The sequence below is a fragment of the Vipera ursinii genome (genome assembly GCF_947247035.1).
Source record: "Vipera ursinii genome assembly, chromosome: 3".
In the NCBI taxonomy this organism is placed as follows: domain Eukaryota; kingdom Metazoa; phylum Chordata; class Lepidosauria; order Squamata; family Viperidae; genus Vipera; species Vipera ursinii.
In genome coordinates this window covers 10589672-10617037 of record NC_139516.1, presented here as the reverse complement: position 1 = coordinate 10617037, position 27366 = coordinate 10589672, and the positions used below count along the sequence as shown (strand labels likewise).

The following is a 27366-nucleotide window of genomic DNA, read 5'->3' as shown; positions in this document are numbered from 1 at the left end:
GAACAGAACAGAGGCCTCCTCCAGCCTCTGAGGCCTAGAACAGACTTCTGGAAGCCAGTCTGTCCTCTGAATGCAGCAAAATTTAGCTACCGTTTCTACCGAACTGGTGCAAACCAGCTGAATCCCATCACTGGGTGCAATGGCTCGGCGGTTAAAGACACTGAGCTTGTGTCAGATGGAAAGCTGACAGCCTGGTTCAAGACTGAGGCATCATGTAATGATGTGACCTCCCGTTACCTGCCCCAGCTCCTGCCTAGCTAGCAGTTTTAAAGCATGCAACTGCAAGTAGATAAATAGGTATCACTTCAGTGGGAAGGTAACAATGTTCTGTGTGCCTCAACCTATGGTCATGCTAGCCACATGACCATGGAAAATGTCTTCAGACAACCCTGAGTCCCTTGAGTAAGAAATGGAAATGAGCAACACCCCCTAGAGTCCGACATGATTGGATTGGGGAAACTTTTACCTCTAATACACAAAAATCTGAATTACTAATGATCAAGGCAAATTGGCACAGATAAAGAGTCAATAGACTTCAAGGGGTGTTGAACTTAGATGTCTTATGGGGGTGTAGAGACTCCAAAATGAGGATGTGTTTGACCCTACCTTCAGGCTTATTTATTTATTTATTTATTTATTTATTTATTTATTTATTTATTTATTTATTATTAATTTTATTTATATACCGCCCTTCTCCCGAAGGACTCAGGGCGATGAACAGGGCAAATGTATAAAATACAAAAAATACAAAAATTAAAAGGAATTAAACATAATGCCCAAGGTAAAAAACAATAAATACAAATATTAAGAACAATAAAAAACTCAACCCACCCCCCCATCAGGCCAAGCCGGCTTGTTCAAATAAATGCGTTTTCAGATCGTGTCGGAAGGAGCGGAGGTCGGACGCCATCCAGAGCTCAACCGGCAACTGATTCCATAGCTCCGGGGCACCCACAGAGAAGGACCTCCCCCTGGGGGCCACCAATCAACATTCTCTGATCGGTGGCACCCTGAGGAGGCCCTCTCCGTGGGAACGCACAGGGCGGAGGGAAGTTGATGCTGGCAGCAGGTGCTCCCTAAGGTACTCCGGACCCATGCCATGTAGAGCCTTGAACACCATTACCAGTACCTTGAATCTCACTCGGAAGACAACTGGGAGCCAATGCAGCTCACAGAGTAGAGGTGTAACATGGGAGTATCAGGAGACTCCCAACACGACTCTCGCGGCTGCATTCTGTACCAGTTGGAGCCTCCGAGTGGTCCTCAAGGGCCACTTAGCCAAATCACTTCCTACATATGGAACTAAGAATGTGCAGCACCTGCCTGATTAAATTCCTATGATGTTCACATTTTCAGAAAACATATTTGCATGCAGTTTGAGTGCAAGTTTCCACAATGCATACCTTTTATTTAATTGGAAAACTTTGTTGCGAACTTGGCTAGAAAATATGAACAGAAAAAGGAAATGTATTTCTAATCATGAATTCATTCAAAAATGATAAATTAGCTTGGTACATATTTAAATGTGAACCAAATAAATGTTGTCCCACCCTTGGCTGGACCTGTGTCATTCTTATCTCAGTTGCGGTTTGTGAAACTTTGTATTCAGAAGGTTTGCAAATAAGCGCTGGAAGTGAAGGCCTCCAAAATTCCTCTCTGTAACTGTTCTGACAAGATATTTCATCACTGCCAACACTGAAAAAGTGACAGCATTTGTAACAAAACAATGGGGAACTCTAGCCTTTTAAAAATCCTGACATTTTGAAACTTTTTAATGTGTTTCAGACCGACTCCTTTTTTTTTTAATGTGATTTTGATGGAGCTTATCACTCACTGTGTGCCATGCTAACTGCAGTTTTTAAGGTCATATTGGAAATCTCCCAGATAGTGCCAGGAAATCTATCAATACAAAATGTCAAAAAGGGGGGAAGGGGTTATGTGCAGTTAGCAAAATAGATAACCAAACACTAATTGCATCAGTACTAATCTTAGAATTTTAATGAACTTGTATATCGATTGTTAACCTTACACATTATTTCAATGAGCATCTGTATACCATTATTAACTTCACTCAACCTTGGCTGGTGTGCCTTTGTGTCACTGTGTATTTTGTCCATGTATACTGAATTTATATCTCATAGTTTTGCAGAGAGCTCATGCAAGCATAGACTGGGGACAGGTGGGGATGTGTGTGTAATATTATCTCTCTTTTTTAAATAAAGTTTTATTGATTTTTTTTTAACAGAATTCAATAGTAATCATTCAACAAAACGTGTTGTCTGAATATCTTATTCAGTAATACAAATTGAATTCCGAATCCCTAAATCTTTTCTCTAACCATTGATAAAATAGGTCCCAAGTTTGAAAATGTTCTGTTTCTTCTTTTTCTTTCAACCTTAAAGTAAGTCTATCCATTTCAGCAGTCTAGTATTTTTTAAATTATTTCTTCTTCTGCTGGTATTTCTTCATTCTTCCAGTATTGTGCAAATATAATTCTTGCTGCTGTTATCACATGTAAAATCAAATATGTACTTTGCTTATCAAGTTTTTCTGGCATTACACCTAATAAAAAAAACCAGGTTTATTATCTCTACAAAACCAATGCTACATGTCACTGCCTTAAAGGCATATGACAACAAAAGCTAACTTTTTCTAGTTTGCATCTTTTGTTTTAACTAATTCAGATTTTTTTTCTATAATACTTAAACTGGCCTTCAACTGTAGGAAGACATATCCCTTTTTTCTGATCATTTTGTTTTTTTTTAATCTTGTTCATCTCACTTGCAAGAGATTTGCATACAATTGCAGGTAGTCCTTGACTTATGACCACAACTGAGCCCAACATTTCTGTTGCTAAGCGAGATAGTTCTTCAGTTAATTTTGCCTCATTTTGTGACCTTTCTTGCCGTAGTTGTTAAGTGAATCACTGCAGTTGTTACTTAGTTGCTGGTCAGAAGGCCACAAAAGGTAATCACCTAACTCTGGGACACTGCAACTGTCATAAATATGAGTCAGTTGCCAAGTGCTTTGATCGCATGACCATGGGGATACTGCCACAGTCGTAAGTATGAACAATGGTCATAAGTCACTTTTTCCAGCGCTCTTGTAACTTTGAATGGCCACTAAATGAACTGTTGTAAGTCGAGGATTACCTGTAAGTTATTGTATGCCAGTTGTAATGTAATCGCTCAGACACTCATGCTCTAGTTATTTCTCAGTTGGATTACTGCAACACGCTCTACATGGGGCTACCCTTGAAGAATATTTGCAAGCTACAACTGATACAGAATGCAGTGCCCTGGACAGTTCTGGAGGCATGACCTGCACTGATTTCCAGATTTGCTTCCAGATCCAATTCAAGGTATTGGTTATTACTTAATGTATAAGGTCCTTTATGGCCTGGGTCCAGGGTATCTGAGGAGCCATCTCACCCTAAGAGGATTGGGCCATTCCACTTGCTCCAGCAGAGGAGGCCTACTTCAAATCCCATCTGCCAAAGAATTTCAGCTGGCAGGGTCCAGGACAGGGGTAGGCAACCTCGGCTCTTTTATGACTCATGGACTTCAACTCCCAGAATTCCTGATCAGACTCAGGAATTCTGGGAGTTGAAGTCCATGAGTCATAAAAGAGCTGAGGTTGCCTACGCCTGGTCTAGACATATTAATTGTAATTGTCACTAATGAAATTCATAGTTTGCACAACAATCTTACCATGTTTAGTAAGACATTCCACTAATTCCTAGGACATATTTCCCTAGCACAGGGGTAGGCAACCTTGGCTCTTTTATGACTCATGGACTTCAACTCCCAGAATTCCTGAGTCAGCATAGCTGACTCAGGAATTCTGGGAGTTGAAGTCCATGAGTCATAAAAGAGCCAAGGTTGCCTACCCCTGGTCCAGGAGAAAAGCCTTTTCTGATGTGGCCCCCGCCCTTTGGAATATTCTCCCACTGGTGGTGAGGTCAGTCCCCACACTTCCAGCTCTGCCAACAGGCCTGGGGCTCCAGCAGGGGAGAGCTCTATGCTGGAGGCAATGAACGTGAAACCCTGGAAGACAGTGGAGGACCAGGAAGCCTGGCATGCTATGGGGTTGTGAAGAATTGGACACAACTGAGCAACTAAAAACAGCAACATGTTGGGGATGGCTGAGAGGAGATACTTATTTTTTATGTGGCCTGTTCTTTTCATTTTTAGTTTCTTATTTTATTTTCTTAATGTTAATTGTTTTGTAGATTTTTTTTTTTACCTTTGTACCATTTATATCATTTTGCAAGCCAACTAGTCACAGCCACGGTGAGCTGGTTGGCATATTTATTAAATAAACACACAAATAAATAAATAAATACGTACATAAATAAATAAATTAAATAAATAAATGTTAAACCCCGTTAAAGGTGCAAGCCTAAATTGACTTATTTAAAAATGATCCCATCAATTTTCCTTTAATAAAATTTTCCTGTGCCTGTTATGTTTATTTTAAAAAAAATTAGCTTTGGTGACTATAGAAATTCTTTAAAACAAGAATAGCACTTTGGAGATGCACACATGGGTGGAGTGTGGTGTTTTTCCATGTATTTATTTAGTTAATCAGCCATTATGTATTTGTTTGCAAGGCTTAGAAGCTTCTCCAATCAAAGCCAATTATGTGCAGTGTGCAATTCCCTATCTTTATAAATCAACAAATTAAACACAGAAAAAAATCAATAGGAAAAAATAAAAAAAATGTCAACAATACAAAACCAAACAAACAGCCATAATCTCTCACCAGGAACAACACACTTCCTGGACTGAAAATTAAAACTTAGTTCTTCATCAGTGGAATAGAAATGTGTGCCGAAGCTTGTGGCTTAATGGAATTGCCCTGTTTTAATAAACTTTCAAGAAGGAGCAAGACATTGTGCAGTCAAGGGGCAAACTGTTAGAGAGGATGGGGTCTACAAATGAAAACCTATTCTTCTGAAGTTGTAGTGGTCAAGATGATGGCCTAGAAACCAGGAGACTGTAAGTTCTAATCCCCCCCCCTCTCTGTCTCTCTCCTTACCTCACAGGATTGTTGTGGGGAAAATAAGAAGGGGAAAGAGTATTAGATATGTTCGTATCTCTGAGATATAAATAATAACGATGGGATATAAATATATCCATAAATATATAGTCCACTTTACCCAATCTTTTTGAGCAGATTGATATTACTGGGAGAGAGGAATCTTGTAGGTATCCAGGCTTTGAATCATAAAGGTCTTTAAAGGTGACAACCAGCAACTTGAGTTATACTTAGAACCCAGAGGACAGCTAATGCCACTTTCAAAGTAGGGGTGTTACGTTGGCATGCTGAAACATAACCATAGCTATCCAGGTCACTGCATTCTGCACTAGCAATAGCTCCCAAACATTTTAGCTTCTAAGTAGCCAAGAGAGAGTGGTAATCTGTATGTTCTTGTTTTCATTTTTCAGGGGGTGAAAACTTTCCTATGCTTTATTTAATTCTGAAGGGAGATTTTTCAATCATAGTGCTTACCGTCACTTAACACAGTGCTCTTGAAATCTGAAAGAACATTTCTCTTGAAGGAATTCAGCACAATCACTCAACCAATTTCTTTACCTCCAGATCTGATGGAGAACTTTGCAAGTTCCTTTGCCCTCCTCTCTGTTCTACAGGCTTGCAAAATAATAAACATGCCAATTTTGAATTTATTTTCATTTTTCCATTGATCTTTGTGAGATCCCTTTGATGCTGCTTTAGATGAGAGTGTTGTTCCTACACTGCTGAAAATTGTCTACTCCACTGTACAGCTGCAGGAGTCTTTCTGTAGCCTTTTATTTTTGTAGATATTGTAACTCAAAATGATAAGACCCAAATGGGTATCTTGGCAAAGGATGTGTTTTCCCACTGAGCAGCATAAGTAGAAAATAATGCCATATTTAATAGTGGCATTAATCATTCTTGGAAATACATTTTAAGAGACAGCAGCAAATTGGCACCAAGATCCTTTAAGAACAGCTGGAAAATAAAATCTCTCACATTTTAAATGAATTAAAAATGTTGTGCAAGCGTCCTCTGTCTGATTGCCTATGCTATGACAGGATTTCCAAATGATAGCTCATGAAATCAGCTAATGGAGTAAGCTCCTGAGAATAGATCATATTTATAACTAAGTCAGATCTTTCAATCTGCCACTTCAATAAGGGGTATTTGAGAAAGCAGCATTTTTTTCAAAAAAAAGATACACCATTCCAGAGGTGATCTGGGTGGATGGACAGATGGATATTCTTTTAATTCATGTAATGTTATTTTGTTCATTCAGCACAGGAGCCTTTTGAATTGCTGCATTCCTATAAATGGTTGCTAAACCTTGGGGAGCTGAATTGATACCCATCCAATAATATAAGTTCAGTATGTGCCTCGCTGTATATGTTGATCTATCTGCTTTCAGGAAAAACCGTAGGGAAGAGACTCAACAACTTTCTTGCATGAACAAATTCAATCTCAGATTCAGTCCTAGGGATATCACACAAAGGGCCAAATAACAGTGATGGAAAAGGGGCAGGCAGGCAGGCAGGCAAGAAGGAAGGAAGGAAGGAAGGAAGGAAGGAAGGAAGGAAGGAAGGAAGGAAGGAAGGAAGGAAGGAAGGAAGGAAGGAAGGAAGGAAGGAAGGAAGATCTGCATAGAGGGAGTCAAAATACCAAGCTGGAGGTTAAAACCATGTTTTGCCCATTGTGACCCCCATTTTGATTATTTATTTATTTATTTGCCCTCTCCTGCAGACACCCCTATAAAAGAGCATCTGGGAATCTAGTTGTCTGACTGCTGGATGGAAAAAAAATGGAAGCCCCAAGAAAGCAGAGGTTGATAATCTATTACTTAAAATAAGCTTTTAGTGTTATCGGCTTTGCAGACGTGTGATTACACTGAGCATTTTGCAATCTTATGTCACCCCCCCACACACACACACATACACACACTCTTTTTTTGTCATAATGAGATGTCTGTGTTTCTCACTCAGCCTTTTCTCTGTTCATCAACCAAATCCCATGTGATTTCTAAAACTGATTATTTTTCTTACTAATTTACTGTGATTTGAACTGTGCTTTCCAGTCCTTCTGTTTACTGAAACAACCCAACTGGAAAAAATGTGTTTCTTGCTTAATCAAAGGTTGATACATATGAGTGTGTGTGCATATGTGTGTTTGTGTTTGTGTTTTTGTATTGTGCACAGAACTTTGTGCTTGGTATATATCCTGTCCTGTAAAATATTGTGAGATAATTGTATTTAATGAGTTCCAAAGCAAATGCACTCTTATTGATTGCATACAATTTTACAAAGCTTCTTTGCCTTTAGAGTTAGTAGTGAATAGATAATTTGATCTGGCACTTAAAGTATCTTTTTAGGAGTGAACTGCTAATTGCTTCCAAAATTAAGATTTTTTTTAAAGAGCAAAGAGGGGTTATCTGTATGTGAGCCCCACTAGATAAACCAAACCAGGAAATCTATATCAAATGTAGACCAGAGCTACATTTTATTGAGATTGGCTATAATAACCAAATCTTGCAAGTCTCAGTATGCTGGACCCCCTCCCTCTTTTATCTCAGTCAATTAGAGAGGTGTCTTCCTGATCCACTTCTGAATGTTATTCATTGTTCTGGATTTGAAAAAGCTTTAACATTTTGCCTAATTAAAGGATCCTATAAATCTCCATCAAGGTCAACTTCCTTACTCTGTATAGAGTCTGTTTGTGTGTGTGTGATTGTGCTAGACACCCTCTCTCTTTTACCTCAGAGAATTAGAAGTGTCTGCCTAGTTAAAATCTCCATCAAGGTCATCTCTCTCTCTCTCTCTCCCTGTGTCTCTGTGTGTGTGTGTGTGTGAGAGAGAGAGAATCAAAATCAGACATAATTTGTATCTGATTTCTATCACAATTTGTATGCAAAAACTGTGGTCAAACAAAAAAAGGAAAAGCAAGATGGCGGCCTAGCAGTTCAATCTGTTTATGTGTACAGCACAAATAGAAAACAGGCAGAGATTCAATCACATTTTCAAGGCCGCCATCTTGACTCTTTTGACCATAGCTTATGACATCCCATGGAAAGAAGGGGAGTGTATTTGTGTGCATGTGTGTAGATGGTGTCAAAGTTATTAATTTATTCATTTACTTGTCAGGAAAAGGTGGAAGAGTCAGGATCAGAAAAAGGAAAGAAGGCGAGGTTGTCAGAATACAAGCGAATTTGAGGGCTAATCCACATGGAGCCCCATTTCCATCTGTCCTGTGTGCCATCGTTCACTCCCTAGAGACTAAAATGGACAATGTGAAATTTGAGCGGGCCACGAACAAGAAGTATATATTGGAGGGGGTGACTCTTTGAGAGCTGTATGCAACGAAATTTCATTTTGATGTATGCCGATTGGTGTACATTCAAAGTGACAATAAAGTTATCATTATCATTATCATTATCATTATCATACTTAGAGACTGCCCATTCCTCCATTTCCATAGACCTACTTTGAGTGGTGACCTTTGAATTATCTTTGAATTATCTTACAATTATCTCTGAAGTGGAAGTGTGCTGTCCAGTTTGCATTTGTTTGTCAATCAGCATTTGTTTTTATTCAAACAAATTAATTTAGTGGCTTCACTGAAGAACCAAACCCAGAAGAAAGTCTCTCAGTTAAAATGCGGGCCCTTCGAATGACGCAAATCATTCACAAGTAGAAATTTGTGCTCTGAAGATAATTAGGACATGATGTAAAGATGCCTTGGGTGAAATTCACTATGAGGCTTACAACTCTTTGCAAATGGAGCTGATAGATAGGCATGATGACTTATTAATGGGAGGACAAAGATACAGAGAAAAGGGAAACAATGGAGAACACTTCCCTGCTAAAGTATCCAGAGGCTAAAATCAATTGAAGTCTGAAATAAAAAATAATGTTGATTAGCCTTTTTTTTTCTTGAAGGATGGGGATGTTCATCAGTCAACAATTAGGAGGTATCTGGTAGTACCATTTCAGAATAACACATTTATTTAAAAATATAGGTAATCCTCGATTTACAACCACAATTGAGCCCAAAATTTCTATTGTTAAGTGAGACATTTGTTGAGGGAGTTTTTCCCCATTTTTGCAACTTTCCTTGCCTCAGTTGTTATGTGAATCACTGCAGTTGACATGTTAGTAACCCGATTATAAGCCAGTCTGACTTTCCCACTGCCTTTGCTTGTCAGAAGGTTGCAAAAGGGGATCACGTGGATTTTAATCACATGATCATGGGGATGCTACAAAGGTCGTAACTGTGAACAGTCATTAAACAAACTGATGTAAATTGAGGACCTTACCCGTATAAACGTTTGTGACCTACAGATCACTTCATCTGATGTATGGGGTGGTTAAGTTAAAGATTTAAATTGGAGTAAGGCAGGTTGAGAGAGGGAAAGGGGGAAAAGGCTTCTTATGCCACTGTTTCTCCTTTGAAAGTAGCTGATATTCAGGGTTTGGCAAACTGAATGACCTAAATACACAAGCAGTAATGTATAAGCAATTTTATATTATTTTCCCTGGCATGGCAGTGCTGAGTAAAATCATCCTCTTTTAACTAAAAAAAATGCACACAAAACTGGGAGCCCTTTTTTTTTCTTTTTGTACAAAAAGAAACATGTTTTCCACTGCAATTGCCAACAGCAGGCATGTGTATTTGCAAAACAAATGCATGCAAATATTTGTTCCTACATCGGTGTGTTTTCTCATTACTGAAAAAAAAATAGCTTGCAATTCCCGTTTGTCTGTATTGGGGGAGGGAAGGAACACAATTCAAATCTTCATTTTCATTTCTCGTTAGAATATGTGGTTCTACTTTTCAGTAAGGCCTGAGAGATATTTGCTGGCCAGCAGATCTGCAGACTTTCCAAGCATGACCTGCAACATTACACAATAACAGAGTTGGAAGGGACCTTGGAGGTCTCCTAGTCCAACCCCTGCTCAGGCAGGAAGCCCTATACCATTTCAGACAAATGGTTGTCCAATCTCTTCTTTAAAATTTCCAGTATCCTTTCCAATAATAATGTTGAAAGGGACCTTGGAGGTCATCTAGTGCAACCCCCTGCTCAGGCAGGAAACCCTGTCTAGTCTTTTCTTAAAAACTTCCAGTGTTAGAGCATTCACCACTTCTGGTGGCAGGTTGTTCCACTGATTAATTGTTCTAACTCTCAGGAAGTTTCTCCTTAGTTCTAGGTTGCTTCTCTCCTTGATTAGTTTTCATCCCTTGCTTCTTGTCCTGCCTTCAGGCGCTTTGGAGAATAGCTTGACTCCCTCTTCTATGTGGCAGCCCCTGAGATACTGGAACACTGCTATCATGTCACCCCTAGTCTTTCTTTTCATTAAACTAGTAATACCCAATTCCAGCAACTGTTACATGTTTTAGCTTCCAGTCCCTAATCATCATTGCTGCTGCAATTCTTTCTAACGACTTTCTAACATGTATGTGTTGGGCATTGGGGAAGAGGTTTTGCTCTTGACCAGTGCTTCTCAATCTTGGCTACTTGAAGATGTGTGGACTTCAATTCCCAAAATTCCACAGGCAGCCATTTTGACTCCTCCCTAGCAGAATGCATCTTTAATGATGCTAGTAGTTGCTTACAATTTGCAAGAACAGAACGTTGCCACAAGATCATCTCCTGAGGGAGAGCTGACAAATGGCATAGATAGATGAGAGAGAGAGAGAGACCATGGAAATAGTGGAAATAGTGCAGATGTCAAATAAGAGATAGATTACCCTGAGATAAGAATAAAACATAGATCTTTTAATTGTTTTTATTCATTTTGTTAAGCTAAATTCCCACCACCCTTATTATACAGAATGTAGAACATAGAATAATAGAGTTGAGCGGGACCTTGAGGTCTTCTAGTCCAAGCTCCTGCTCTAATACGAGACCCTATGCCATATCAGATAAATGGTTGTCAGTCTCTTTTTGAAAGCTTTCAGTTATAGATATAGATGATAGGTAGGTAGGTAGGTAGGTAGGTAGGTAGATAGATAGATAGATAGATAGATGATAGATGGATGGATGGATGGATGGATGGATGGATGGATGGATGGATAGATAGATAGATAGATAGATAGATCACTGGAGGCTTTCAAGGGACTGGACAACCATTTATCTGAAATTGTATAGGGTCTCCTGCTACAATATACAATAATACAATATACAATATACATATAGAGATATAGAGATATATAGAGAGATGTAGAGAAATATATATATATATATATATATATATATATATATATATATATATATATATATATATATATATATATATATATATATATACATACATATATATATGTTAAATATTTGTCAAGTCTTTTGAATACGCCTTGCTAATTAACTCTTTCTTTCCTGTTTGGCCTAACTCAAGGCTATCCACAGGATATAGTCACAACTTATGACAGCTCCTTATTTGTGTAAATTATTCAAATTGCTAATAAAGAATAAAGAATTTTAGCCTCCCTAAAATTCTTTATTAGCAATTTGAATAATTTACTTATATATATATATATATATATATATATATATATATATAGTAAAGGTAAAGGTTCCCCCGCACATGTGTGCTAGTCGTTTCCGACTCTAGGGGCCGGTGCTCATCTCCGTTTCAAAGCCAAAGAGCCAGCGCTTGTCCGAGGATGTCTCTGTGTTCATGTGGTCGGCATGACTAGACACCAAAGGCACACGGAACGCTGTTACCTTCCCACTGTAGTGGTCCCTATTTTTCTACTTGCATTTTTACATATATATATATGTATATATATATACCAAGAGCAAATTATCTTTGCAGACTGGAGAACATTTTCTTTACAGAACTAGAAGCCATAAAACTAAATCCTGAAACCAAATGTATCCATGTGTTTGCTTATTGTATTTGTACATCACACACTCTTAGCAAACCTGGTCTTTAGCAGTTCCAGTGGAAGAGTGAAGGGAACTATAGATTCAGTTATGGTTGAATGGAATTGATGAAGTCCACAAAAAGAAAGAAGTTTAAAGGATAAGTGGCAGAATAAGAGGTGTGGTGTGGAAGTAAGAAGAGACTAGACAGTCACTTGTCTGAAATAGTATAGGTTCTCCTGCTCAAGCAGGGGGCTGGGCTAGAAGACCTCCAATGTCCCTTCCAGCTCTATTCTATTCTATTCTATTCTATTCTATTCTATTCTATTCTATTCTATTCTATTCTATTCTATTCTATTCTATTCTATTCTAGTCTAGTCTAGTCTAGTCTAGTCTAGTCTAGTCTAGTCTAGTCTAGTCTAATGGAAACAGTTTAGCTATTTTTCCCTCTTATTGTCTATCTCTAATTATATTTATTTACCACCTCTTGACTGAATATATATCAACAAATCAGTGACAACTCTTAGAAACCATATAGATAGATGCTCTCCATAGGATGATTTGTGCCCAGCCAGGAATTCCTCTTGTCTTTTCTTCCACTTTTCTCAGGGTTATGCACTTCTCAAGGGAACAGGGTCTTTGCACAATATGTCCAAAATATAATAATTTGAGTCTGGTCATTTGTGCTTGGAATGAGAAGTTTTAGTCCAACCTCCTGCTCAAGTAGGAGACCCTATATTATTTCAGCCAAATGGCTGTCCAGTCTCTTCTTAAAAACCTCCAGTGATGGAGCACCCACAACTTCTGGATGCAAGCTGTTCCTCACTGTAATTGTTCTATCAGGAATTTTCTCCTTAGTTCTGGGCTGGTTCTCTCTTGATTAATTTCCATCCGTTAGTTCTTCTCCTGCCTTTAGGTGCTTTGGAGAGTAGGTTGACCTCCTCCTCCCTTCCATGTGGCAGCGCTTCTAGTACTGGAACACTAACACCATGTCACTCCTAGTCCTTCTTTTTACTAAATTAGATTCCTGCAACCATTCTTCATATGTTTTAGCCTCCAGTGCTCTAATCATTTGGTTGCTCTTCATATTGTGATTCTATTCATTTTCTCTCCAGCTACCTAAGGTCCAACAGTTACTTCCATAAAATATCACAGGAAAAACCATTGCCCGCACAATTTTGATCTTTGTACTGTAGATATAAACGCATCGTATATCTGAATTTCTGTTTCAAGACATTCATTGCTGATCTACCAAGTTCTAATCTTACAGCTCTTTTAGTTATTTATCACATTTATATCCTGCCACAATCACAGATGCTTGATTATTACTTTTTAATTTCTTTTATTTTGCACGTTATATAAGATTGCTTACCCCGAAAGGGAAGACCATGATAAATATACGTGTAAGTATATCTGTAAAATTAATAATTGCACCCATTAAGAGGCCTCATTTCTCAAACTCAGAATGGTTTCTGTCTTTTCCTAACATGAGTAGGATCCAAAAAGCTGCCAATTAGGCTGGTACACAGAATTTAATATTCTATTATGTAAATAAGCTGGTGAAATGCTCGGCTGGGTAATAATGTCCAGATGTCTTTATAGCCAGGGGCTGATGAATATCAAGGCAGGTTGGCTTGAAACGGCAAAGAGCCAGCTGGCTGGACTGCTTACTGCTAACTGTAGCGTAAGGAGAAAGCTGGTTTTGTTCCATATTCACTATTTCTGCTGGCAGCTGAATGAGAAAGCAGTGATTCCAGAGTCCTCACACTACTATTTGAAGTTGTAGCCAATGTTAAATAGATTGTCTTAACCTAGATTTTAGCATCTATCTATCTATCTATCATCTATCTATCTATCTATCTATCTATCTATCTATCTATCTATCTATCTATCTATCTATCTATCTATCTCTAACTATCTAACTATCTAACTATCTGTCTATCTATTCTTCTACCATTTAGGTAGCTATCCATCTCACTAGAAGTTGTAAGTAATTATATAGCTAAATGTCTACGGAGATTCTCAGTCATCCAGGTCATGGTTGTCCCAAAGGTGCTTTTTCAAAAGACAACTGGACTTTCTTTTTTTCCCCTTGAAGACATTTTACTTCTCATCCAAGAAACTTCAGTTCTGACAGTCATTTCTGATGAGTCAGAACTGATGAAGCTTCTTGGATGAGAATGGTATAGGGTTTCCTGCTTGAGCAGGGGTTTGGACTAGATGACCTCCAAGGTCCCTTCCAACATCATCATCATCATCATCATCATCATCATCATCATCATCATTATTATTATTATTATTATTATTATTATTATTATTATTATTATTATTATGATGCAAAATATCTTCAAGGAACAACAAAGAAACTCCAGTTGCCTTTTGAAAAAGCACCTTTGGGATAAGTAATTATACCTATTCGGATGGATGGATGGATGGATGGATGGATGGATGGATGGATATGCAAAGTAACATCTGAAAAAATGCCAACAGTCAAGAAAGCAGTACAAAACCTGGAGGTTTAGAATTTAGCAATCATTCCACCAAAAGATTATTGTAGAAGAAGGCAATGGCAAATAGCCTCCATAGTGTTGCCAAAATGTGGGGAGCCTTTACATTTTTAAATGTCAGAGGAAAATAAAGACTGTTAACCAGAAATATATACACAGGGCTATCAATAGGAAGGTTGGGAAAATCAAGATGGTGGCTGTGACAGTCCAATTGAAGTCCTACTGCTCTTAATAGGCAACATATGTACAATAGGTATAAACATGTGTAAAAGGGGGACAGGGCTTCAAGTTGCAGCCACCATCTTAACTATCTTTTTAATTCTCTCAACACACACACACAATTGTTTGCGCCTGTCTATGTTGTTTTGATAGCACTTTTTTTTCAACTTCGTCTCCTGTTGTTAGGCTCTTGCTTAGCTTGAGAAGCTATACAAGTATATAAACATCTGGAACTACTATGATAAACCCCAGTTTTGAGCCATACTTTTGAAAATTTGCTTTCCAAGGAGAATGAACTCCCCTGCCCGCCCGCCCATCCGCCCAAAAAAGTAAGACTGTTGTGATTTTGGAAACTTGCTGCACCATTTCAGTCAGAAAAGTCGGTTCTTTGCTATTCATCCTCACCAGAGTTTTATTCATACACTTGACTCAGCTCTGAACATCAGAAAATGTGGGCAATGTATTTACATGTTTCAGGAGAATACACTGTCAACAAAGGAAGGTTCTCAGTACAAAGATCATTTGAAGGGATGACAAGGAGGCTTTGATGCAAGAAAAGAAACATGGGATGCATGCTTGATTACCTTAGGTAAACTTGTAAACAACAATGTGGGAGTTGGGAGCATGAACTTCTTGGTTTGTGCAAGCATGAAACCCCAATTAAACGTGCTATCATGAAGCCATTCTTTGAAATGAAGAGGGAGAGATAGATTTTTGTGTGGGGTGGTGGTGGTTTCTTTCTGCCAAACTATTTAGCTGCTGTGAATGAGATGGACAAGCAACGCTTCTTCCAAAGCATAGATACAACCTTTGGACTTTTCTTCTACTTCCCATGGGGATTTGATGTGGTGGTTTGCTGATCAAATCTGACAGCAATCCGCACCACCAATTTTTGGTTGCAAATCTCTGTGGTTATCTAAAATCTCTAGTTATCTAAAAGTAATGGTTTGGGGAAGGAGCAGGAAGAAAAAGAAAGAATAACTGGCAGGGATAATGTTTAGGATTCCTGGATAAACTTAATATAATGTTAAATGTGACCTATTCACATTTAAAGTGTAGATTGTTGTTATCTACAAACAGAGAAGAAATAGCTTTGGTAAGCGAGAGATGAGAGACAGATCTAGTTGAGAGCTGTCTTCAATTACATTTAATTTTAAGAAAGAGAAGTACAAGGTAAGAGGGGAAAATATATGTCAGATGGTGCTGATGCTAAGATTTTCACATTCTATATCTCCTAGACCACGGGTCTTCAAACTTGGCCCCTTTATGACTTGTGGACTTCAACTCCTAGAATTCCTCAACCAGAATTTGGTAGAATCAGAATTCTACCAAAGCTGGGCAGATTATACAGCTTAATTTATAATAGAATTATTGTCAGTGAAACTCTTGATATATGGCAAGTACGAAAAGGATTATTATCTGTCTTTCTGTTTTTTTTGTGTGGGTGAGTGAATTTTGTTTTCTTCTTTTTTCCCCCTACACATTATGGAGTCAGGTTATTCAGTTCCTTGTAAACATTTGTTAGCTACTGTTCAACAAACATAATTTGTTAATAGAACTGCTAGCCAATCTGATTAAATATGAATTAGATGATGATAAGATTGCCCACAATAGGTCACTAAATGTATGTTTCAAACATTTTATACATAAACTTCACATAAATCCTATAGATCAATGATACAAGATTGACAACCTGACTCCATCTGCTGGTAAAAATGATTCCATATTCACAGTTACAGTATATATATATTTCTAAATACAATTTGAATAAAGATGATATTTCTAATGCCATGTTGTAAGTCCCACCTCTAACAGTAGTCTCATGGCTACAATCCTGACTGTTTTGACACACTTTCCCTGTGGACACCCCTGCCCATAATAGCAGCAACTCAAATTTTGTCACATAGGCATCCAGATTTTCACACTAGATTTGGCATTTTTATCCACGTATCGAGTCCTTCTCAAAGACCTGGAATAGACAGGTGTTGATGTCTGAGGGATTAAAGATATGCAGGATGTAAGCTGTTGCAGGATGTAAGCTGCTCCAAGTAAAGCTGCTGTCATGGTTCCGATGAATAAGACAAATCAAACAAATTGCAGGCATATTATTTATCTAAAAAGTCTTAGTAATGAAACAAAACATTGGTACTCATGGAGGGATCTGAATCTGAAATCTCCTCCCCCCAAACCCATCATAACACACACACAATCCCCACCCTTACCTATACATCATAAATCACATTATCCAATTAGTTTCACATATGAGCCATTCTGTACATGGCTTCTTATCTTCTCTAAATAGATGTTAGAAAAATTCCCTCCCTTCAAGATTCAAAGTGAAGCAGTTTAAACAAAAGGCTGTCTCTTACATTGTCAGTGCAAAAACATGTCAATGTTTGCAGCATTGACATCCGCCCCCACCCCTACAAAAAGAATAGATCCCGTAATGTAAACAAACACAAGTTAGGAACTGACTTTTGGTTTGTTGGGGTGTTTCTCATAAAACTTTTTGATAAGTCTGTCAGCTTTCACATTGCTAGATTTCACCCAAATGGCTTCAGACAATGGGTATCCCTTCCATTGTACTAGGTACTGCAATTTTCCCTTAAAGATTCTAGAGTCAAGGATGTCTTTCACTTCATAATAGGTCTGACCCACTATTATGAGGGTTCTTCCAAGTCAGGGGCTTGCTCGTTATATAAATTGTTCAACCATTCGGATGCTTCTCCCTCTAGGCTGGACGCAATCACATTGACCATAGCACCTGGGTCTTGGTAGAGATGGGCCCAGCTATTCAAATGAGAGCGTACGTGGTTGAGGAAGAAAATCAGTTTCTCTGGGTCCCCATCGAAGGTTGCTCTGAAGGGTGGGTTCATCGTTGGTTACCGGTGTCCCCATTACTGCTGGCCCCACCCTGGTTGTTGGTTAAATGGTTGCTGGGGGCCCCACTGGTATTATTCTGTCGCCAGTTGCTGCTGGCCCCACTCTGGTTGCTAATTTAATAGCTGCCAGGGCACCCACTGCTGCTGGCCCCACTGGTCCTGCTGTACATTCAGGGGTTGCACATTTGGGTCCTGCTGCTGCCACCCTTGCTGTTGTCCTCCCACCAGCTCCTGATCTCCAGGCTTCTGTACCACCCCCAGCAGTTGCAAGGCTTCTATTAGCTGGAGAAAGCTCAGAGGTTGTTGGCCTTTCACTTGTGGGGGGCTTCCCAACCTCCCATTGCTGCAGAGGCCCCAGCTGGGGTCCTCTGACTGTATGGGTCTTGAGGGCTTGGCAGGGGACTCCTGGGTCTGGCAGGCAGTCTGATCTGCAGACAGGATTTTCCACTCACCCGGATTCTCAGAGGCTGAAGGGCTGACATCTCCTCCCCATTCTGCTTCTGGGGCCTCTTGCCACACATATTCTCTACTGGAGTGGTTCCAGCTTGACAAGATAAGCCCAGTTATCTGCTGAAGTTTGGAGATCGGCTCAAATTCGTCTTCCCACAGAAAACTATTTATTATTTCCTCTTCAGAAGTATTGCCAGCAATCAGGCCTTTTCTTTCCATCTTGAGGCTTCTTCCTTGAATCTTTGCCAGCTTATCTCTCCTACCAGGACCCCCCTTTGAAAGAAAGTAGATTCTGGCATGATGTCATGGTTCCGATGCATAAGACAAATCAAACAAATTGCAGGCATATTATTTATCTAAAAAGTCTTAGTAATGAAATGAAACATCGGCACTCATGGAGGGATGCCAGAATCTGAAATCTCCTCCCCCCAAACCCATCGTAACACACACACACAATCCCCGCCCTTATCTACACGTCATAAATCACATTATCCAATTAGTTTCACATGTGAGGTCTCTCCTCCCATTCTGTACACGGCTTCTTATCTTCTCAAAATAGATGTTAGAAAAATTCCCTCCCTTCAAGATTCAAAGTGAAGCAGTTTAAACAAAAGGCTGTCTCTTACATTGTCAGTGCAAAAACATGTCAATGTTTGCAGCATTGACAGCTACTGCTTGTAATTGACTAATGGTGATTTTGTCAATGCTGATGGTGTTCAAGTGGTGCTCCAGTTATTTTGGGATTGCATCCAAGGCGCCTCTTACTATTGGTACTGTCAAGGTTGAATCACTAAGATTCCTGCTAACTTCTAACAGTACTCAACTTGCCAAAAAACGGGGGAGGGGTAGAAAGCATAGGTAGGAAACGGGATTCTATAAAGCCGTTCACAGACTGTGAGAGCATACAAGAATGCCAAGGTCACTATTACATGTGTCTGATGGAGAAGTGGACTGTTCTCATAACAAACCTAAGAGCTATAATTGGGTAATATGAACCCCCAGTGGGTGAGGGTTAAGGGAAGCTATTGTTTAACTAGGTAGATTTTTGCACGGAAAAAACAGAGCAGGTTTTGCTCCTTCAATTCCAAGATGTGTGTTCAATAAAGATTATCTGTATATTTCCTCTCTTTTTTCCTTTAATACATACTGTCTCTTATCTAAATTAATATACTTCTTATTCTATCCTTCAGCTACTTAGTAGTTTTCTTACACTTATCAGTGATTTTATATATCTTATTTATTTTGATATTCCATCTTTTGGACCATCAATAACCTTATAAATTTTCCTGGCTTTAATTTTGCATTAATATTTAAATTAAACATTTAATATTTATCATTTCCAAATTTTTGAATGACCTAAATTCCCTTTTTCACAATTCCCCCCAACATCTAATGTTCCAGATACATATCTTATCTATCTCACTTCCATATCAACAGATTAGTAATACAGTGTAATATTCTTATTTTCATCATAATTTCCAAATATTGTAGATTCAATAACCAAAATTTCTCCCATTTCAGCATTTAATACAGCCTCTCTCTTCTTCTTTATGTCCACTTTCTCACATTTAAGCTTATAATTCTATTTCTTATCACTACATCCATACATATTAATTACGTTACATCACTGTTAACATATATATATCTTAATCACCTTTATCTAATCTTTATAAACAACTCAATATTTCAATTTAACTATTGACATTCATACATCTAGGTTTTAATTAGCCAACATTTTTCTTTATCTTCACATCATAACAATATCTCATATTCAAAATAAGGGTCTTGTCTACTTAAATATATTCTATTTTAAACCTCCTAAACATGTCCACACTCCATTCTTCTTCAGTCTTATTCTTGCTTTTTTCCTTTGCCAAGTCATCTTCCATGTCCTTGCTTCAGGATCATGAAAGAGTTCTTGTATTATTGTATCATATTGAGATGATCATCTAATCGCCATTTTTGGAAGGTTGAGGGGCAATAAAGATTATCTTTTATGGCTTTCAAAGCCTTGAAGATCCTTTTTGGGGGGTCCACTATTTGGGCACTACCTTTGCTTGCTTTTGCCACAAATCTACTTCTTTTTGTAGGTCTTTGTATTTTGTGATTATCTCCAGTCCTTACTCTTCTCTTCTGCTGTCTCCAGATACTTCCATGTCCATTATCCTTTTTTTTCCTTATTGACAGTTGTCAGGTCTGGCATATTATGTGGTTGTTCTCTGTCTGCTTGAATTCTAAAGTCCTAGAGCAATTTAGCTTCTTCATATTCTATGACTTTCTTCATTTTATGATCCCACCAACTTTTTTGCTTACAGGCAAATGGTATTTCTTGCCAATCTTCACATACACCATTGTTGCAACTTTGTCATGCTGTTGTTATCATTTCTATATTATTGTTATAGTTTATCATATAATCAGCCAGATGTTCAGAGTGGATTTGGCATTTTTATCTACCCATCAAGTCCTTCCCAAGTCCTGGGATAGGCACGTGTTGATATTTGATGGTGTTAGAGGTATTGTCTCAGGATGTAAACTGTTTCAAGTAAACAGCCTTTTGCAATTGATGGGTGGTAAATTTATCAATGACGATAGTGTTCAGATGGTGCTCCAGTTTTTTGGGATTGCACCCTTAGCGCCTATGACTATTGGTGGTATCTTGGCTTTCTTTGGCCACAGTCATTCTATTTCTCTTTGCAGGTCTTTGTATTTTGTTATCTTCTCCAACAGTTGTGAAGTCTGGAGTGTTATGTGGCAGGTGCCTGTTTGTTTCAATTCTAAAGACTCAGGGCACTTTAGCATTGGCTAAGAAAAATTAAAATACAAGAGACAAAAACAAAACATTTAAAATGAGTATTTAAACATAATGAACAAATACATCCCATTCAAAGAGCTGTGTCTTGACTGCTCTTATAAAAGCATCGAGAATGGCAGAAGGAGATTAAACGGCATTCCCTAAGGACTTAGTGAGAAAGATACAGGAGCAGCTATGTACAGTCCATTTAGGAAAGTTGAAACCAATTCACTCTAAACCTCTTAGTTCTATTCAAGTCAGCAGGTTCCCATGCAAATAGTAGTTACCTCGCTCTCCCATCACTTGGGCACCCCAGGCAGCTAAGAAGAAAGAGACAAAATAATGAAATAGTAAATTACACAAAGTAGGATTGTGAAACAGCACTCTGGATTTGATCTCTAAAAGGTACTTTGAAGTGCCCAAGAGCACAACTTTAGCATCTGCCTGCACCATTTTAAAGCAGCTGTGTTTTTTCCCCTGGAGCATGGAGCAATGGCAGCAAGGAGCTCTGTGATTTTGGTAAAAGATGCAGCTGCTTTAAAGAGCACCACAGACTAATGCTCTATTCGTGTTTTGGAAACTGAATCCACAGGGTTGCACAGCCCTAATAAAGTAGAAGGAAAAATAATAATTTAAGAAGAAGGTTGTATAATCATGAGTTTAAAAGGCCTGATTTTTTAAAGCAGGTAAGTCATGACTAAAAAGGAAAAAATAGTCAAGTGCAGTTCCCAATGGCTCTGGGGAACACAGAGGATTTTTTCTCATGTGGAAATCAACAAACTTTGGAAAGTCTCTTAAGAGACTTCTCCCATCTACTTAATAGTTAGACACATTCATAACAAGATGCCCAACCTCTAAGCTGTTAAGTTGAACAGAAATGTTTTTCTCCACATCAGCTTCTAAGCAGTCTTAAATAAGAACAGTTACTGCGATAACACAATCTCTGGTCATGGTGCCTTATGATACCCGATGCTACCATACTACATTTCTTTCACTTTTCAGTTTATTTTGAATTTACTCATTACTACCTTTTCTGCTGAGAGTGAGATATGTGGGATATGTGTTTCTCAGCAAAGGTAGGTCAGCTAAGATAAAGGATGGGTCCACAATTATCCAGGGAGATCTATGTTTATGTAGAGACTTGAGTATCAATATCTCAACTCCAAGACTTTAACTCCTGCCCAATTCTACCCTTCTGTTCTTGGCATGGATTTATTTAGGAACTTTTTTAATCACATCTTACTATTTTTTTATAAATGACTCAGGGTGGTGAACATATTGAATATTCCTGTCAACATCCAACTTGAGAATCCAAATAAAGTGCCAGGTTCATTCTGAATATCTTACTGTTTATTGAATACATGGCATGGTAATGTTGAAGCAAAACTAACTCTGAGGTTCTCAGATACCAGTTCATAGAATTAAACAATAATTTCTCCAGCCAAACCCCCACCCTCTCATGTAGTCCATGTAAACAATTTCAGTTTGTTACGGGAACCATCTGCTTCCTCTCCACACTTGATGCAGTGTCCTTGAAAAGGTTTCAGGCTCTCATGGTCTTCAGTGGAATCATAGAGGTTTCATTTCTCCATCTAACCCATTCTAAAGCAACTCTAATGGCAAGCTGAAATGAAAAGGCACGTAGGTGCCAAAGTTTCATTCTTGACACTCGTTCCTCTTTCCATTTTCCTCCCAACAACAGCCCCATGAGTTGGCTGGGCTGTAAAAGAGTAACTGGCCCAAGTCAATCAGCTGGCTTTCATGGCTAAGGTGGGACTAGAACTCACTGTCTCTTGGTTGTTTCTCGACAGGTACCTTTAGCACTAGACCAAACTGGCTGTCCCTTCCTAGCTGTGATGAACTGGTTGCGTACAGGTAGTCCTCTACATACAACCAATCATTTAGCAACCATTCAAAGTTGCAACAGCACTGAAAACAGTGACTTAAAACCATTCCTCACAGTTATGATCATTATAGCCTTCCCACAGTCAACGTGATCAAAACTCGAGCACTTGGCAATTGGCATGTATTTATGACAATTGCAAAGTCCTGGGGTCATGTGATGACTATTTGTAACCTTCCCAGCTGGCTTCCAACCTGCAGTCAATGCATGGAGCCAGGTTCACCTAATTGCATGATTCACTTAACAACTGCAGTGATTCCCTTAAGGACCGTGGCAAAAAAGGTCATAAAATTGGAATGATTCACTGAACAACCACCTTATTTAGCAATGGAAATTCTGGTCTCAATTGTGGTTGCATAAGTTGAGGACTAGGTGTATTGGATCTTTCCTGACAACTTTCAGTCCTACTTTAAAATTCAGAGCTACTGACGAATGCTTGTTTATAATGGTGTTTGACCTACCGCTGGTAATGCTGTATTTGTCGCTTGTTTCATTTGGCTCTTGTGATTGATTGTATTTATTAGAAATCTGCAGATTTTCATCCTCCAAGGAGCTGATCAAGTTTCCTGCCACTGGTATAATGAAGACAATCTGTCGTGAAAGAAAGCTTGATTGTCTAATGACAGCTCCAAACACCAGTAAAAAAATGAAGCCACAGCACAGATGTCAATAAAAGTACCACATGCTGCTGTAATGCAGAAATGTTTGTTTTATTATACGAACAATATTATTATTATTATTTTTTCAGGCATTTCCCAGCTCAAACAAGCCTCAACATAGCAACTGACAAGTGTTTTTTTTTTTTCTTTCTCTCAGGCATGGGAGAGCAAGAAAAAAACAACTGGATTATTGTTGACTCCTTGTTTTTGTTTGCCGCTGTTTACTGAAACTCGACAAAAGCAAAATAAGTGACCCTTTCCCCCCCCTCCCTTCTTTCCCAAATCAACAGAAAGGAAAGAAGAACACAACAGCAGAGCTTCAAGAACCTGACAGTATTTTGCTTCCCTGGCGTCATCACCAGAATTCTTATGGACTCAGGCGTCAAAAGCGAGATTGGGTCATCCCGCCAATCAACGTGCCAGAAAATTCGAGAGGACCCTTCCCACAGCAGCTTGTTAGGGTGAGTGGAATGCCAGAATACTCTATACCTGTCTGTAAGTTCAATGGAGATTACATTTCCCAAAGCTTGTTAGTGGATTATCTTTAGAATGAAACAGTAGACTTCCAAGTTGGACTCGAGACAAGACTTGTCCTCAAACAGACTGTTCGTGCTTTCCAAGGATGTGCCATTCAGTAGTCACCGATGAATATGAATGCATTGATAGACGGTTGTAAAAAACTGAAAACACGAATACTATAAAAAGAGGGAAAAAAAAGCAGTGAAATAAGAGAACCGTCATATATACCAGGGGTCCCCAACTCCCCCAGTCCATGGACCGGTACCGGGCCGTGACATGCCAGCAACCGATCCACACAAACAAGCAAAGCCCCATCCATGGGATGCAGGCAGCACACAAAACCACGCATTTTCTGGTCCACAGAAAAAATTTTCTCCACAAAACTGATCCGTGGTGCCCAAAAGGTTGGGGACCTCTGACGTATACTTTGAAGCACAAAGATTTGTTCAGGTGTTAATGTGGCATAATTTGGAAATAGTGAATTCAGGTTTTGCCATGATAAGATAAGATTTTATAAGCAGGGAAGAAAACTATTTTAATTAAATAGTAATCTGCATGATATATTGTACATCAATGCATGGGGTACTTTACAGGAAAAAAAAACATAGGACCCTGTTCTCAAGAATCCTAGAATCTAGAATTTGCATCAGGGAAAAGGAAGGGGAGGAAAAAATGGGACCTGGTTAAATGGGAAAGCCAATTTTTAATTTCTACTTGAGCTATGTACAGGCTTGACTCATAAAAGTACATCTATTTGTATGCTTTATTAGGTTTCTTTTTCCTTTTGTTGTGTCCAGTTTTGCGTTTTACTTGGCAAGGATTTTCAGAAGTGGTTTGCCATTGCCGTCTTCCTAGGGCTGAGAAAGAGTGACTGGCCCAAGGGCAGTCAGCTGCCTTTGTTGCTTCAGGTGGGACTAGAACTCAGAGTCTTTTAGTTTCTAGCATGATCCTTAACCACTACATCACACTGGCTCTCATTAGATTAATTATCCACCACCAGAGGTTTAAAGTAATAAAAAAATGAAAGAAAGAAATGGGAATATGGGTCAATAAAAGGGATATCTGGACAGTGATTGACACCCATGTGTGGCCAGTGTTTTTCCAGTGTGGTGGGATGTAGTGCAGAGTTACAGAAGGGAGGTGCTCTTTCCCAGGGGAGCTTGAAATGTCTGGTAGGCAGGAAGACAGTGAAGGTGGAGCCTCCCTAGCAATTCACAGAGTATATCTAATAGTTATACAGATAGTTGCTTTAATCTGGCAAGATTCTGTTTGTAGGCGATCAACAATAAAGAACTACTTGGAAGTAATTCCACGAGTTGCTGGGTTCATTGACATCCAGCAACTGCCATTTGAAGAGGTATGGACTTCAACTGGCTTGGGGTATTCTGGGAGTTGAAGTCCACAGTTCTTCAAGTTGCTGAGGCCGAGAAACATAGCTGTTTTCCTTCAGAAAACTTACAGCAATAGAGCTGGCAAAACAAAGTTCATTAAAATGATCACATTACAATACAGATAGTTCTCGACTTACGACCACAATTGAGCCCAAAATCTTCATTGCTAAGGATGTTGTTGAGTGAGTTTTGCCCCATTTTATGACAATTTTATGCCCCAGTTGTTAAGCAAATGACTATAACTGTTAAGTGAATCATGTGTTCATTAAGCAAATCTGGCTTTCTCTTTGACTTTGCTTGTTGGAAGTCGACGGGGAAGGTTACAAATGGTGATCACATGATCCCGAGACAGTTCAAGTATCATAAATATTTGCTAGTTGCCAATTGACCAAATTTTAATCACGTGACCATGGGGATGCTGCAACAGTCATAAGTGTGAAAAAAGGTCTTAACTTACTTTCTTCAGTGATGTCGTAACTTTAAACAGTCACTAAATGAATGGTTGTCAGTTGAGGACTCCCTGTAAACAATAGAGAAGTTGAGAAAGAGAGGCTATAACGCATTTTGAAGATAAGGAGACCCTGCACATCGGGATTCATGGGTATAGCAATAGCACTTAGACTTATATACCACTTCACAGTGCTTTAAAGTCCTAAGCAGTTTGCAGTTTGCAATATTACCCCCAACAATCTGGATCCTCATTTTACTGACCTCAGAAGAATGGAAGGCTGAGTCAAGCTTGAGCCAGTCAGGACTGAACACCTGGCAGTGGGCAGAGTCGGCCTGCAATACTGCATTCTAACCATTGTGCCACCATGGCAACAGAACAGAATAGCAATAGCAATAGCACTTAGACTTATATATCACTTCACAGTGCTTTATAGCCCTCTCTAAGCAGTTTACAGAGTCAGCATATGGCCCCCAGCAATCTGGGCCCTCATTTTACCCATTGTCATGCCTCTGTCGGAGCCTGAATCTGTGGAGGACAATGAGCTGGAATGGGACCCTATGGAGGGTGAGGGAGAGGTGTCTGTGGTTTCAGAGGAAGAAGGAAGAGCAGGCCGAGGCAGGCCAGGGCCCTTCAGGATTGGGACAGGATGAACAGGAGAGGCAGAGTTCAGGCGATGAGCAAGGGCCACCCCCACCTGATCCTAGAGCACAGAGAGTGGAGAGAAGGGGGGAACAACACAGGCAGGCTTAACTACTTGGGAGGAGAGCGTCCCACCACTCTCCACAAGGCACACCGGGAGGCAGATTTAAGGAGACGCTGTGGGGAGGGGCATTTGTCGGGAACAAATGCTGATTCCTTGGAGTTTTGAGTGTTGTTGCTGATCTTTTGTTCTGTGACTTCTGCTTGGAAACCTGGAAATTCTGACTATTGGACTGACTGACAACGTTGCTTGAATGTTTAAAGACCTCGGACTGTATTTTGGATTCTCTTTTGAAACTGCTCAGGCAAGCTTGTATTCACACAGACTCATTAGTTTTATGATTTATGTGTTATTCCTTGTTCTCTCTGTGGCCTTGAGTACATTCCTCTTCTATTCAGACTGTATGTGAAACTACTTGCAGCCAGAGTCAGCTGAAGGGGTGTATGTTTTCTTTTGTTGGAGGCTTGCCCCAAAGGTGGGAGCATTTGGGGGAAATTTGGAGCAATTAAAGGACTGTTTGAATTGCCAGCTGACTGCATTGCCTCTGTGCTGTGCCCTGGGTCATCACACCCACCTTGGAAGGATGGAAGGCTGAGTCAACCTTGAGGCCTGTCAGGATCAAACTGCTGGCAGTTGGCAGAATTAGCCTGCAATACTGCATTCTAACCACTGCACCACCATGGCTTGGTACGGCATACATTGGGCACCAAAACTCTTGGTTCATTTCTCTTGTCTCCCTTTTAAGCCTTGTATGCTGCTCAGCTAACATTGATCACATCTGGCAGAAATCTGATTGTTTAGTTACTTTGGTTGGATGGGAACAAACCGGTTGCTAGTTTCTAACCCATTTGTCTTCTCTTACAACCATATTCATTCATGCACTCTTGATGGACTGTTGCTATCATTAGATGCACATGTGAGTGAAACATTTTGTCACTGGCCAAAATGCCCTTCATCAAGTTAGTGAGTTTGTAAATCATACCACATCTTTAGCAACACTTATCACCCCCCTTGGA

At 39.3% G+C, this 27366-nt stretch overlaps 1 protein-coding gene across 1 annotated transcript in view; it reads left to right on the top strand.

The window, feature by feature from the left end:
• CDH4 (cadherin 4) overlaps positions 1–27366 on the top strand; it is a gene marked incomplete at its 5' end in the record, with an annotated part of 1024675 nt that overhangs the window by 690267 nt on the left and 307042 nt on the right. The window contains one exon of the mRNA XM_083358225.1: positions 23580–23750. Within this exon, the coding sequence (XP_083214351.1) occupies positions 23580–23750 (171 nt within the window). The remainder of the gene's footprint in view (positions 1–23579; positions 23751–27366) is intronic.